A 15,354-nucleotide genomic window follows, 5' to 3' on the forward strand; every position below is an offset into this window, starting at 1 on the left:
TTTTCCGCACTATAAGGCGCACCTAAAAGTCTTATTTTTTTTCAAAAGCTGACCATGCGCCTTATAACACAGTGCACCTTATATATGGCTCAATATTAAATTCGCAAGGTCTCGCAACTACGAGAAACAGCCGCGACTCCATTTTTTCGCGCTGTGCATACTGGGAAATATTAAACGATTGGTAGTTGCCGGGGCTCGTGTTGTATTTGTTTACTAAGTGGCAAAATGGCTACCCCATTAAACTGCTTAATTCATACTCAACAAATACAGTATTTGTCTGAATCCAGGGTTATGACTGGTGAAGATGTAAAGCACAATTTACCTTAAACAAACTCAGAATTATTCAGAATGTCACGTTTGAGAGAGAGAAAGAGCGAGAGAAAGAGAGAGAGAGAGAGAGCGAGATTCTCTTTCATACGTGCATTTGTAAAAAAAAATGGCTCCTGTTAAGAGACACGCGTACAACGCCGAGTTTAAACTCAAAGCGATCAGTCACGCAGCACAACACGGCAATAGAGCGGCAGCGAAAGAGTTAAACTTAAATGAATCGATGGTACGGAAGTGGAGAAAGGATGAAGATAAGCTCCGCCAAGTAAGGAAAACTCAACAAAGTTTCCGTGGCAATAAAGCAAGATGGCCAGAGTTAGAGGAGACACTTGATCAGTGGGTTGTTCAACAAAGAGCGGCAAGCAGAAGTGTCAGTACGATAACTATACGTATGAAGGCAACAGCGCTGGCACAGGACAACAACACCGGACGTGGACACAGCAGAAGAAGAATTCGAGGGATTCGTCGATGAGGAGCTTATAGAGTGATCTTTGTGTTTCTTTTGTGTGTTTACGTTTTACATTTTACAGTTATTATGTTATTGCTTTATTGTTATTGTTTTGCACTCGTTGTTTTTGCACATTACGAGTGTCACTTTATTGCGATTGCACTAACGTTTCATTTAAAATAACAGTATCAGACGTTTTTTTCTTTGCGTGTTGACTAAATGGACAAAAAATAAAATGATATGTCGATGTTGTTCAAAGATGTTAAAGATGTGTCACGAAAATGCTTTACCTCAGAGAAAATAATAAAACGGCTGTTTATTTATTTTGGGAGTGAATGGAGTTGTGGAAAGCTTGTTTGTTAATAAAGTTAGACCTTTTTGAATGTTTTGTTGACATTCCCTTGAGCGTGGCAACATCTAGAGGTTGCATAACGTAACTACATTCTCTACTGTTGTCAAGTCGTCACATTTATTTACCGTAAATAGCCCTTAATCCCAAAAATGTCTCGAAGGACTGCACAGGATTACAATTACAAAATTGCACAATTACCTGATCTTAAACCAGCATGCACTTATAGCGCCTTATAATGGGGTGCGTCTTATGTATGGCATAAGTTTTAAAATATATCATTCATTGAAGGTGCGCCTTATAACATGGTGCGCCATATAGTGCGGAAAATACGGTAACTATAAATTAGTTTAAAAGCCAGGCATCCAAATGAAAGATAAAGAGTGAAATATTAGCTACATGCATGTTTATTGTGTTTGCCTTGAAAGCTTTTTGAAAGCATCTCCATTTACCACAAAGGAGCCTGATCGAGCTATTTGGTTGGTGTCATCAAATGCATTGCAAAGTCACAGGGCTAACACTTGAAAGGAGGTGACAATCAGCTGCACTGCAGTTCCACTGAAATTGAATTAATACAAACGCCAGGGTTCAAATATTCAATCAGGACTGACAAACTCGTCCTCAACACTTCTGAACATTCAGTGAATATTTATTTGCAACCCGATTAACAGTATTTACACAACTAAAATCTGAGGTTAGATGCTCCTTTGATATTGAGAAAAAGACGTCTTCCGGTGAATACGATTATAATGCAACTTCAAACACTGCTTGGAACTTAATTAGAATGTTTTTGGGAGCTTTCACTTAATTTTGTTTCCGGTTATGACTGCTTGAAGATGCTTCAGATGCTGGTTTGCTTTTGTTCCACTAGTACTGGCATATCCACACTGTTAGGATGAGGCCATGCTTGTGGTGCCATGTGTGTGCCAGCCACACCTCATCCCAGAGTTCAACCAACATTTTAGTTTTAAGATCCATAATTAGCTAAAACTATATGAACAAAACCTTGCTAGAGACCTGTTCTTTGACATTTGTTGAAGTCACACTTGTTCTTATAACTGCTAACAAGTGACATTTGGTTGGATTGTTTGAGGAACATAACATTTTCGTGTTTTTAACTCTATCAAGGTGCACCGGAGTATTAACCGCACCCATGAAAAATTACCATACAAGGCGCACTGGACAATAAGGCTCACAGATCGAAAACTACTTTAGGGGCTAGGACTGCATAAACACAAAAAAGTAATTTATTGGCGCATTAATTGATCTGTCAGAATATATTACTGATCATGATTGCTGAAGTTTGAATGTAACATAAATCCAACCCAGATCACGAGGAGTGTGACAGATCCCTTTCACTAAAGCCCTTGGGATACAGACAACATATGAAAAGGCATTAGGTTATTTATCATCAAAGCACTAATTCTTCACCACCAAGCCGCTAGGGACATTGATGTTGGTTCACAATTGCATAACTTTGAATGCAACAGGAATCAATCCCAGATCGGGGCATGGGGTGCCACAGTTCACATTTAGTAGGCCCCTCGGGATGCAGACGATCTCATCATTACACTATTTCTAGTCACGGTGCCAAATTGTTCATCTTATTATTGGGTCAGGCCACAAGAATATTGTCAAACATTCAACCGGTCCATGGTACAACGCAAGATTCTCAACTGAATGAGGTAAAGGGCATTGTGGGAAGTAATTTGGTAGTTCTGAAACATATAAACGCATGGCTGCATGGAATCAAAAAAAATGTCATTTACAATGCTTAGTTTGAACGGAGAAAGAGTGAGACAACATTCACTCTAACATACCTGGTACAGTCACTAAAATGAGTGTGATGAGATAAGAATTAATGCCTTTGCATGCGTCATCTGTATCAAGGGGTCTAGTAAATGAGAACCGCCGCACTCCTACACTACGATCTGAGTTTGATTCCTGTTTCATTCAAAGTTATGCAATTGTGTATTACCACCAATGTCCCAAGCAGCTAGGTAGTCAGGCATCAGTGCAGTTACTATCCGGTTTAATCCCCTCTACCATCATTCTTAAGCAATTTTGGACAGCGATATCATTCGTTTACTAATCAATAATTGCACAAACATGGTAATTCATTTACAATTTCGTCCGCATATTTGGCGCACTGGATTATAAGGCACACGTTTCGATTTCTGACCAATTTGGGATTTTTTGGTGCACCTTATAGCTTGGAAAGTATGGTAATTTCTTATGAATTTAGCAACACAACTGACCTGAACTGTATGGCAACAATTAATCAGAATCAGCAGCCATCTTGGTTGCTTACTTTTGTCCTGAGCGCTATGAGGTTCTAACTGGAAAAATCTAAGTGGGAAAAGGATATGCTTGAAACCACACCTCGCTAGCAAGGTCGTAGCGTTTTACATTGCCACAGATAACAACTTCTTTGAACAAAGGCCCGAGTTCAAAGATTATGGAAGAGGTGAGCATCGCAGGGCCCCATTTAAGCCACTGAAATAAGTATTTTAAAACAAACCCAAAAAACGTCCAAAACATAGGTGTAGTAATGAATAGCGGCATCCGTTCACAATTATTTGTCCAAGGGTAATGATACATCGATTTATTAGTCCCAATTTCCCTGAACTTTGACGTACTGGTAAGGGACCAAATCTTAAGAAAAAATCTCCAATGATTTCAGTTCCTGTCTCGTTCCACTGATGTCAGCCACTGATTTATTCTGCGGAGATGATGACATATATATATATATATATATATATATATATATATATATATATATATGTGTAATGTGAGAGAGAGAGAGAAATTTCTTTTTTTTTTTTAAGACTACTATATTGATCTGGAGAGGGATGGGCCCCACCGGGCTGTACTTGCCTAAGACACACTACAGGAAATGGTGCCCCTACAACCCAAGTGGTTAAGGGATCCATCCAACCAACATATGTGTGAATAAAGCAATCATTTTATTTGTTTGCAACTATTCTTCAAAAAACTATTCAACAAAAGTTTTGAGATTGGCTGGAAATTGCAATCTGTGTACCCCGCTGTAGGCCACTGATATTTCATGAATATTACTTCTTAATAATGTTGGCAAGAACTGGGTCCATGAATGACTGGCTGCATCTAGTAGAACAAAACTTAAATCATAACATTTGAGTGTGAGTGAGGCAAAACACGCCTCCTACATTTGGTGTGGATGGTAGATAATGATTTTCAACACACTTCCATCCATCCATTATCTGCAACGCTTATCCTCAGTAGGGTCGCAGGGGTGCTGGAGCCCCTCCCAGCCACCCACGGGCAGTGGGCAGGGGACACCCTGAACTGGTTGCCAGCCCGTCGCAGAGATCACAGGGACAGACAATTCGCTTACTCATTCACACCTAGGGACAATTTGGACCAGCCAATTAAGCTGACATGCATGTTTTGGGAATGTGGGAGGAAACTGGAGTGCCCGGAGGAAACCCACGCAAGCACAGGGAGAACATGCAAACCTCACAACGGAGGTTTGATCTCGTGACCTCAAAACTGTGCCGCACACGCACTAACCACTGCGCCGCCGTGCTGCCATCAACACACTTATCATAAGCAAAAAAATATGCAACTACAGTAGTGGGTAAAAAAAAACATGACTAAGAATTTTCAATTTTGTAAATTGAGACAGTTTTAAACTTTTAAGTATCAAATACTAAGAACCAAAAAATAAAGTTGCATTTTATGATTGCTGCTCAATACAGTAATGCAACATTGCTGCAATTTTCACTCAAGACGTGTTTCGCTGTGTCAACAGGTGCAGCAGGCATCACCGAGTTGCCGTTTAGTCCAACTGAAGAGAGTTCCATATTGCTAACGCAGATTTCATCCTTTCCACTTTCTTTTCAACAAGGCTTTGATAACGCACACGCACTCAAACGTGCCTCGGCTTGGAATTTATCTGAGGCCTGCAATTATTTACACTCTGCTGATAAGGAGTCACTCGAGACCCAACCCCAACGCTTCCCACAGGGAAGACTGGGCAGGCAGCCACACTCGAGCTTCACTTAACACCCAAACAGAAATTGCTGGTGATAAGGCTGCGCCCAAAAGTCAATGGTTGTATGATACTCAAGGTTCGTACACCATTGTCATGGCCAAATTCAAGTACTTTTTTCAAGACTTTCAAAGCCAATTTTTCAATTTCTCCAGTTCCATTAATATAAAATTATGTGTGAATCATTTACTTTGCAGAGCCACAACTACATCTGCATTTATCAAGACGTGTTTTTTAGATCTTGAGCAAATCGCGAATATATTTGTTTTTGAGATATATGTCTCCCCCTATATAGGTGTTGGCTAAAAATAATAGTAATGTGTAGCTAACATTTTCAGTTTTGGGAAGATCTTTCCATTAGAATTTTCCACTGGGAAACGTTACATTAATTTTTCTGCAAGGCCCATATAAATGTCCATAATAGATAAGTAATCCTTGCACTAGAGTTGTCACGAAACATGGCAACAAATTAGTATTTATTCTATTTATTTATTCTAAAATTCAATCACTTTTCAATACTCCAAACCTGTAGTGTTCCACAGGGTTCAGTACTTATCCCCCTTCTTTTAAGCACTTACATGCTTCCATTGGGTGATATTATTCGCAAGCGTAATATCAGTTTCCTTTGCTACGCAGATGACACTCAACTATATCTTCCAATGAAGGAATCTGCCCCACTAAACAGTGGAAATGTCTTGTGCCTTAAGTCAGAAAAGACTTAAATGTTAATTATTGGTCCATCTAAATGCAGTGACTTGTTCTTAAAAACTCCTCTGAACATTGACAAAACTTTAGGGGTCACATTTGACCCCGTTCTGTCCTTCCAAACACACGTTAAGAATATTACTAGAACAGCTTTTTCCATCTTCGCAGCGTTGCTAAAATTCCTTATATGCTGTCCCAGTCCGATGTGCAGATTATAATACACCTGTTTGTTACCTCCTGTCTCGATAAATGTAATTTACTACTCTATGGTCACCCAAAGTCCAAAATCAAGAACCTTCAGCTGGTACAAAATGCTGCAGCGAGGCTTTTAAGTAAGACAAGAGAGTTTCACAACATTACCCTGATTTTTTTTCTTAATTTTCCCCTGTTGAGGTTTTTGAGTTTTTCCTTGCCCTCATGTAGGTTTTAGATAAGGGGATGGTGTAATAATAGTCTTGTGGTTTGCAATAATCTGTGGTCTGTGCAGCCCTTTGAGACTCATTGAGATTAAGGGTGTCACAAATAAACATGGACTTGACATTAAAATTAAAGCATTTTAAGGATTTCAAGCACCTGTACAAACCCTGGATACTAAATATTATCAGGTCAAAAATGAAAGTAATATTGTTACACTGGGCTATTGAGAATAAGTATTTTTTTGCTGCTACAAATACCGTACTTTCCAAGATGGACATCAACTATCCATCCATTATCTGTACCGCTTATCCTCAGTAGGGTCGCGGGGGTGCTGGAGCCCATCCCAGCCATCTCCGGGCAGTGGGCAGGGGACACAGGGACAGACAACTCACTCGCTCATTCACACCTAGGGACAATTTGGACCGGCCAATTCACCTGAAATGCATGTTTTTGGAATGTGGGAGGAAACCTGAGTGCCCGGAGGAAACCCACGCAAGCACAGGGAGAACATACAAACTCCGCACAGGAAGGTAGCTGGATTTGAACCCACACAGGAGGTTCGATCTCATGACCTCATAACTTTACCTCACACGCGCTAACCACTGCACTGACGTGCTGCTGGACATCAACTAATTAGTTAAAAACAGGATTCCAACAGTTTTGAGTCAAATTGGATGCCCAGCTGCATGTTAATCGGCTGGACGACAACTCAAATGGGAAATTGGTCATCTACTACTAAGCTGGGAGTATGATGTGACTAATATACAATCTGTTTCTGTCCATGAGAGAAAAAGTTACTGTAACAGGCAGAGATTATCATTCTTTCTGAAAAATTCATACATTTGATGAAAGTCCACCCATTAAGACACCCAGAAACATTTTTCTAACCGAGGTAGTACTGGCTAGAGGAAAAACGTTTTTAAATGCATTACTTTGTCCATTTCCGGTTGAGTAGATCAAATATTAGATGGACTTCAATGACATGATTGAATGTTTTTTTTTTTAAATCAATACATAAAAGGTTGCTACAGTTAGTCTGTACTTGAGTTTAAGAATGTGCATTTAAATTTCATTTTTGTACGAATCCAGAGTATTTCCAATGAAAAGATGTATTTTTATTATAACCATTTTTTGCGTGTTTTATTAAATGCAAAATAATTAAATCAAACTGATGGCAGCTGCCGTTAATAGCAAACAAAACCCAGAGCTGTCGTCATTTTTAGGCAGACTGTAGTTTTACTCTTTAGTATCGGTCCATAATTGATACGAAATCCTTGCACTAATACACGTATCATAGTGCACTGTTTGGATGTAGCATGCACCTGTCCTCTTAGGCGCGACCCAAGGAGTGGACGCTGTCATAAAATCAAATACCAGCTGCCGTTAAACACAAAAGAAGAAAAGATGCAATAGCAAAGTTTTCATTTCATTTTTCACTGTACAACTGCTATTTAAGGTCAGCAAAAACAAAGTGCCAGAAAACATCCGTAAATTATTCATTCGGAAAGAGGGAAATTACAACTTAAGGGGCTGTAGTGAATTTATAATCCCAAAGGTGAGAACCACCAGGAAAAGTAAGTGTGTGTCTGTGTGTGGAGTCAAGCGTTGGAACGGATTGCAAGACGAGATCAAACGGTGTCCAACTATTCACTTGTTCAGGTTTAGATACAAACGAACATTCCTGGCGGAATACAGAGATGAGGAGTGTGGGTGTGAGAGGTGCGAGAGATTGGGAATAGTGCATCTAGTTAACTTTGTGTTATTGTTGCTATTCTTATATCAAAACTATTATTATTAATATCATTGCATTTGTTGTTATAACATTGGTATATTTGGTGGGGAAGATGAAGGGGTAGGTAATATAAGCATTTGCTTCTTACTACCCCTTTTCGCACAGATTATTTAACGTTATTTTGTAGTTGAGTGATTGTTTTTGTTCTGTTTTTTATTTTGATGTTCGCATAAAGTTTTTCATTCATTCATTCATTCAAAGTGAAGCCAGCAGAGAGCAGTGTCAGCGACTTGTTAGGAAATATGGCAACAATTTTAGACATTTACTAACACTTCACCCAAAATGTTAGGAATTTTCAAACATTAAGAACACACAGTTAAAACTCAAGCATTTTTAAAGATAGTAAGCACCTGTAAGAACAATTATTTTTTTCGTTTTTCAGAATTGAAATTGAATAGTGTACTGGCAGAGAAAAGGCCCAGGGACCCACAGAAAAAAGAAAAGAAAACAATATTTTCATGTATAACCCTAACTAGGTAACCAAACGATGAGAACCAAAATGGATGATGTATTATTGTTTTTAGTGTATTTTACACCACGGATCCGCTAACACGGGGGCCTATTACCTGCAAACTAACACAAAAAGGGTTTAAAAAAATAAATGAAAAAAAAACACAATAAGAGTGAGCGTACCTTTGCCATTCTGCCACGCAGTGTACCAGGATAAGCTAAGGAAAGACGTGAAGAAAATTATCGCAGTGGCCACAGTTCCATTTCTGAGCCTCATCGCATTTCAGCGAAGCCTCGCTCGTGTCGCCGCCGTCCTCCGCGAGCCTCTCCCGCGAACTCTCCCCTCGTAGCAACCGACAATTTCGAAACGACGAAGTCAACTGTTTATCATGTCCAAGACGTACTTGCTTACATGACGGGTTATACATTTATGGTGGGGGGGTTAGCTGCCGGTGCAGTCAATTTCTTCTTCTTCTTCGGTGGGGGGGCGCCTCCGTTAGTGCAAAATACAAGCAGGAAGCATTTCGATTTTGGGGTCTTATTGAGCGCTTGAAGGCGGCGGAGCCTTCGTAGGAAACTGCAACCGACGCCTCTTTCACGTCGATTCTCTTACCGCACGCAACAGATGAGGGAAGCCGAAAACAAGCTTCCGGACAGCCGGTTGAAGTCCATTCACATCCCAGCTTGGTTCTTGAAAATCCGTTTTGTATCCACACCTGACTTTTGCCTGACGTCAAGATTTAAAAGGCAAATTTAAACCCCCAAAAAGCAGAGGGTGGGGGACACTCCGTGCGCAGAATGTCCAAAATGTTCGACGTCAAATGTTAAAATGTTCCATTCCACATGCACAATGCACACTATCACGCGCGTTGCCCAATACCGTAAATTGTCCCTTGCTTATTGTGTACCCCCGAACTTCCTGTCTCACTTTTCGAAATAAAACAGAAGGAAAGTAGCTCAGGATGCAGAACGGTCGTCATAGGGCCAAACAGGTAACAAATTCGATTCCCGGCTTCTCCGAGTCGAATATCGAAGTGGGCAAGATACTGATCCCCTAATACTCCCGAAAAGCATGGCTGCTTTCATGTGTGTGAATAGTTAAGTCAATGAGGTTATATAAATATTGTGCATTTACCATTTATGACAGGCTGGTGATATTGTTTTTGATTGGGATTGTTGTAATATTGAAATATGTCACTGCCCGTATGTAGTTATTTATTGTAATTTCTAACTTATTAATTTATTAATCATAATTATGTAACGTCGGTTGTGTTTTGCAGAACCTATTCTGTTATGCAGAGAAAGAAAAAAAGAAAGAAAAAGCTTTTTTTTATATATATATGTAACGGGTGTAATAATAACTTTTATTTTATTGAAATTCCTGCTAAAATATGTGTATAGTTTTTGGTAAATGTCCTGCAATGCTGAGTCCAACAGTGCCATCTGCTGGTATGGGGTGGGGTTTGGTTTTGGCTTCTAACATGTGACCAGGAGGCGGGGTTTTGTCAGTTTAACCAGAGTACTACAAAGGTAAGACATATCTTTTGGTGCTCCACAAAATAAGTTAATTTTAAACATTATAACCCCAGCTGACAAATCTCTCACCATGCATAGTAATGTGATTGATATTGTCAAGCTGTTTTGATTTATTTTCGTTTTGTTTCTGTTTTACTAAATATTAATTCCCCTTGTAGAGATCAAAGAGATCAAACCCAGCAGAAAAAGCTAATGTTGTGACTCATCCATTTGCAGAAACTGTAAGAATAAAAACCTCATCATCCAGTCCAGCGTGAATGTGGATCTTTGGTGGGACACGTACAACGCGGTTACATTGGTGCCGTGACCCGTGACTTCTATCAAGCTCTCCGAACCGAGGACTGTCCTACCTGCCACATCATTTCATAAAGCCATCAGCTCACAGTATTTAAAACTGCTATACAGTGACGTGTTACGCAGGCGATTTTGACTTATTTACATCTTTGAAACATGTTTACTCAGAGCACAAGTGACGTTTCTGAGGGTGTAGCTGATCAGATGACAAATATTATTCAGGAGATAGGACATAAATTGGCTGATAGCATATTCACAAATATACAGTCACGTAATATAGTAGCACCTAACGCTGCTGCCACACAAGATGAAGCAAACAGATTGAGTCAGGTGGTAACGCAGAGAAAGGTTAAGGAACCGCCGTCATTTATTGGGGATGGCTCAGACTCAATAACAATACATGAGTGGGAAGATCTAATGAGGACATTTATAAAAAGGAGTGATGTGAGACTTGAAGAGCAAGCAGAGGAAATCCTTATACATTTGAGAGGAAAAGCTAAAGATGTAGTTAGGTTTAGCATTAGAAACAGTAATATAGACGTCTATACCCGCCCTGACATGATTTATAGTCTTCTCAGGAAATACTTTGGCTGTACCAAGTACTCTGCTGTCCCTTTAGCTGACTTTTATTCAACTTTGCCCAAAGACCAGGAAGACCCCTATGACTACTGGCTGAGACTAAACAGAGCAGCTGACCTTGCCTCTGAGTGCTTGAGTGAGCAGGGCAAAACATTTGACAACCCTGAAATAGAGGTTACTCGCATGTTTATTCGGAACTGCCCATGCAAGGAACTGGCACTCACTTACAGATCAAAAACCATCGAAAAGTGGTCAGCATGTGAGGTACTAGAGGTGCTGAATGAATACCACGCTGAGAAGAGCTACAAAGCAGATTCCCTACAACAACCTGCGAATAGAGCGGAAATTGCCGTACACAAAGCTGAGGTGAACCATGGTCCAACCCTCGTGCACGAGCCACCTCAGACTTCGAGCCCACAGTATGTCTCTCTAACGGACGTTATTAGTATGTTGGAGAAAGTTCTGATACGTGTTACTTCGAACCAGTTTCAAGAGAGAGGGGGAGCTCCAACCAGGCGACCTGGAGCCAGAATAAATGGTTTCACTGCCAAGCCATGTATCATTTGCAAAGAAGTCGAACACAGTGCTCTCTCTCATTGCCGAGACAAAAACCTTTGCTTTCACTGCCATGCCCCAGGGCATTCTCGACGTGATTGTCCAGTGACGAAAGTTGTCCCGCTGCCTCAGGGAAACTAACTGATCTGCGCTTAGGGGAGAACAGTGCAGATCAACTGAGTAAACCTCCCACCACTAATGTGAAGCCTGACATGCAAGACAATAAATCAATTTATGAGTTGTATAGCAACAAGATACCTCCATCGAAGAAGCTGATCTTTCAGGGGTTTCAGAGAATAGCGGAGACTGACGAACTGTTTTACACACCTGTACTTGTGCAAGAAGGCCCCACTTTCAGAGCGCTGTTGGACAGCGGGTCGATGGCTTGTACAGTAAGTGAGGACACGGCTAAGTCCCTCCTGCAGCAATTCCCTGATATGATGAGTTACACGGCCGATGATTATGTCATTGTAGGCTGCGGTGGACACCAAGTTTCTCCCAGAGATATGTACGACATTCACGTCACAGTTTACGGGTGCCAAATGATAATACCAGTAATGGTTGTGCCAGGCCAGACCGAACAGATGATCCTTGGCAGCAATGCCATCAAATATATTTTGACTCAATTGAAAAGTACTGATGGCTACTGGAGATTAGTTTCCACTCCTGACAACGGTCTGTCCGATAACCACAGTCAATTCCTGTCAATGCTTTCTAACACAGAGAGATGGAGAGGTGACTGCATTCCAGACAAAGTAGGGACAGTAAAAATCAAGAGTTGCGTGACGCTGAATCCACGGACCGAGTACGTTATTTGGGGCAAGTTATCTGAGTTGGCCGGGACGTCTGTGGGCAGCACAGTGGTCGTTGAGCCAACCCAATCAAAGGCTGCGCCCAGACAAGTCCTTGTCGGACGAGTTGTTACTCCACTCTGGGGAGATGGATGGGTGCCTGTTAAAGTCTTTAATCCCACGGACAGAGTTGTGGTGCTGAGAAGAAACAGGAAAATTGCAGATGTGTCTCCTTGTATCGCAGCGGAAGACCTGCCCAATGCAGAGGAGGTCAAGTGCAACGTGCAGAGTGTACAGAGCAAAGAGGTCCGACCCAGGTCAGAAGAGGACATGATGCGTGCATTGGAAGCTCTGGGACTGCAAGACATTGACCTGAAGTCATGTGAGGTTTCGCTGCAGTGTAAAGACAAGCTCCTTCATATCATCGAACAATTCGAGTCAATCTTTTCTCGCCATAAGATGGACTGTGGAGAGGCCAAAGAGTTTGTACATCGTATCCACCTTGTTGATGATAAGCCGTTCCGTCTACCCTACAGACGTATACCACCAAGTCAGTATGAAAAACTGAGGACGACTCTGAACGAGATGGAAGAGAAAGGAATTATTCAGAAGTCGACTAGCGACTATGCATCTGCGCTTGTTCTCATATGGAAGCGGAATGGAGAACTAAGGGTATGTACTGATTTCAGAAGGCTTAATGCAAGAACCATAAAGGATGCCTACCCACTACCGCATCAAGCTGATGCTTTGGCCGCACTTGGGGGAAATGCCTTTTTCTCCACAATGGATCTGACGTCAGGCTACTACAATGTCCCCTTGCACCCTGACGACAAAAAGTACACGGCATTCTCCTCACCATTCGGCCTTCACGAGTACAACCGGCTCCCTCAGGGACTTTGCAACAGCCCAGCAACATTTATGAGGATGATGATGTCAATATTTGGTGATCAGAATTTCATGAGCCTATTATGTTACCTCGACGATCTGATGGTGTTTGCCCCCACAGAGGAAGTTGCACTCCAACGCCTGCAGATGGTGTTTACTCGCCTTAAGGAACACAACCTCAAGCTCGCACCCAAAAAGTGTTTTTTCCTCAGACGGACTGTGAAATTTCTTGGGCATGTCATCAGTGAGGATGGAATTCGGACTGACCCCGAGAAAGTGAGAGCGATAAATGACGTACAAGTCACTGATCTAATGGAGTCGGATGGCAAGACGCCATGCCCTAGTAAAATCAGATCTTTTCTAGGCATGGTGATGTATTTCCAAAGCTTCATTGAAGCATGTTCTGCGAAGGCAAAACCTCTGTTCAGGCTCACATCTGAATCTGGTGACAAGCATAAGCGCAAGAGAGCCCGCAAGAAAGGTCAAGTGAAGCTGACGCCTGCAGATTGGTCCGATGCATGCCAGAACGCCTTTGAAACACTGAAGCACGACCTTGTGACAGGTGTCACTCTGGCCCACCCAGATTTTGATGCGCCGTTTATTCTGGCTGTCGACGCATCCTTTGATGGGATTGGAGCAGTCCTGTCACAGCTGCCACCTGGTGGAAAAGTAGCCAGACCAGTCGCCTTTGCAAGTAAGACGCTCTCTCGCTCCCAGCTCAACTACCCTGCACACAGGCTCGAATTTCTTGCCTTGAAATGGGCGGTATGTGATAAATTCAGCCATTGGTTGAAAGGAAGACACTTTACCACGTGGACCGACAATAACCCACTTACATACATTTTGACCAAACCAAGACTTGATGCGTGTGAACAGCGGTGGGTAGCGAAGCTAGCTGCATACAATTTTGACCTGAAGTACATTCCTGGACCAAAGAACATCGTAGCCGACGCTCTGAGCCGTGAGCCATTTGTACGGTCATGTGTGGGTCATCGCCTTGTTACCGAGCCCTATACTTCGCTCTTGGACCAAGTCAACAGGGTGAACAACAGTACTGTGCAAGAGGTGTTCAGAGTATCCAACAATTGTCACGCTGTTGTAGACGAGAGTGCTGGGACATCAGACGAGTTAGTAAAAAGGGCTAATCCATCAGGCTCCAATGGTTCTGTGACAACAGAAGAGGTTGCTGCTGTCTTCAGTGCTCAGTCCACTGGTGGCGTGGGTCAAGTGATGGGAACAGACGCCAACTTCAATCTTCTGCAGAAGGGAGATCAGTCAACGGCACTCCCACAGAGTCAGCTTGTTGGTTTACAAGAACAGGACAACACAATAAGCAGGACCATGTACTTTGTGCATAGACACAAGAGACCTACCAGGCGTGAGAGAGCTGTCGAGTCGCCTAGTGTGATGAAACTACTGAAGCATTGGAGCAGACTCACCATACAGAATGGCATGCTCTACAAAATAAGGAAAGATCCTCACATGGCCAAGAAAATCTTCCAGTTTGTGGTGCCTGATTCATTGAAACAGAAAGTCCTTCAAGGTTTACATGACTCAGCAGGTCACCAAGGCCAGAACCGTACTTTGTCTCTGGTGCGGCAACGATTCTTCTGGAATGGCATGGAACGTGATGTTGTGAATTATGTCAAATCCTGTCAGCGCTGTGTAGTAGGGAAAACACCGGAACCACACAACCGTGCACCACTCAAGAACATAGTCACCTCTGAGCCTATGGAGTTGGTCTGTATAGACTTTTGGACTGCTGAGCAAGAGAACAAGTCTGTAGATGTCCTGGTCGTAACTGATCATTTCTCCAAGATGGCGCACGCCTTCCCTTGCAGAAATCAAACCGCCAAACAAGTTGCTCGCCGTCTGTGGCAGGATTTCTTCCTTGTCTATGGTTTCCCACGGCGTATCCACTCTGATCAGGGAGCTAATTTTGAGAGCAAACTGATCAAAGAGCTTCTAGAGATGGCAGGGGTGCAGAAATCCCATACCACTCCGTACCACCCCATGGGAAATGGCATCGCAGAACGATTCAACCGAACATTGGGAGATATGATCAGAACCCTTCCCCCTCAGCCCAAAGCAAAGTGGCCACAAATGCTGCAGCAGCTCACATTCTGCTATAACTGCACAGAGCATGAGACAACAGGGTTTGCACCGTTTTACCTAGTGTTTGGTAGGATCCCT

General features: G+C 42.2%; 1 protein-coding gene across 1 annotated transcript in view; it reads right to left on the minus strand.

Moving 5' to 3' along the window:
• The window catches only part of mgat4a (alpha-1,3-mannosyl-glycoprotein 4-beta-N-acetylglucosaminyltransferase A), a 55,053-nt gene extending 45,656 nt beyond the window's left edge, over positions 1–9,397 (minus strand). The window contains exon 1 of the mRNA XM_088352368.1: positions 8,705–9,397. Coding sequence (XP_088208494.1) covers positions 8,705–8,798 — 94 coding nt within the window. The 5' untranslated portion in view covers positions 8,799–9,397. The remainder of the gene's footprint in view (positions 1–8,704) is intronic.
• Positions 9,398–15,354: the final 5,957 nt, after the last annotated feature.

This window comes from Urocampus carinirostris, chromosome 14, assembly GCF_059441175.1.
Source record: "Urocampus carinirostris isolate Australia breed hairy pipefish chromosome 14, RoL_Ucar_1.0, whole genome shotgun sequence".
Classification (NCBI taxonomy): Eukaryota; Metazoa; Chordata; class Actinopteri; order Syngnathiformes; family Syngnathidae; genus Urocampus; species Urocampus carinirostris.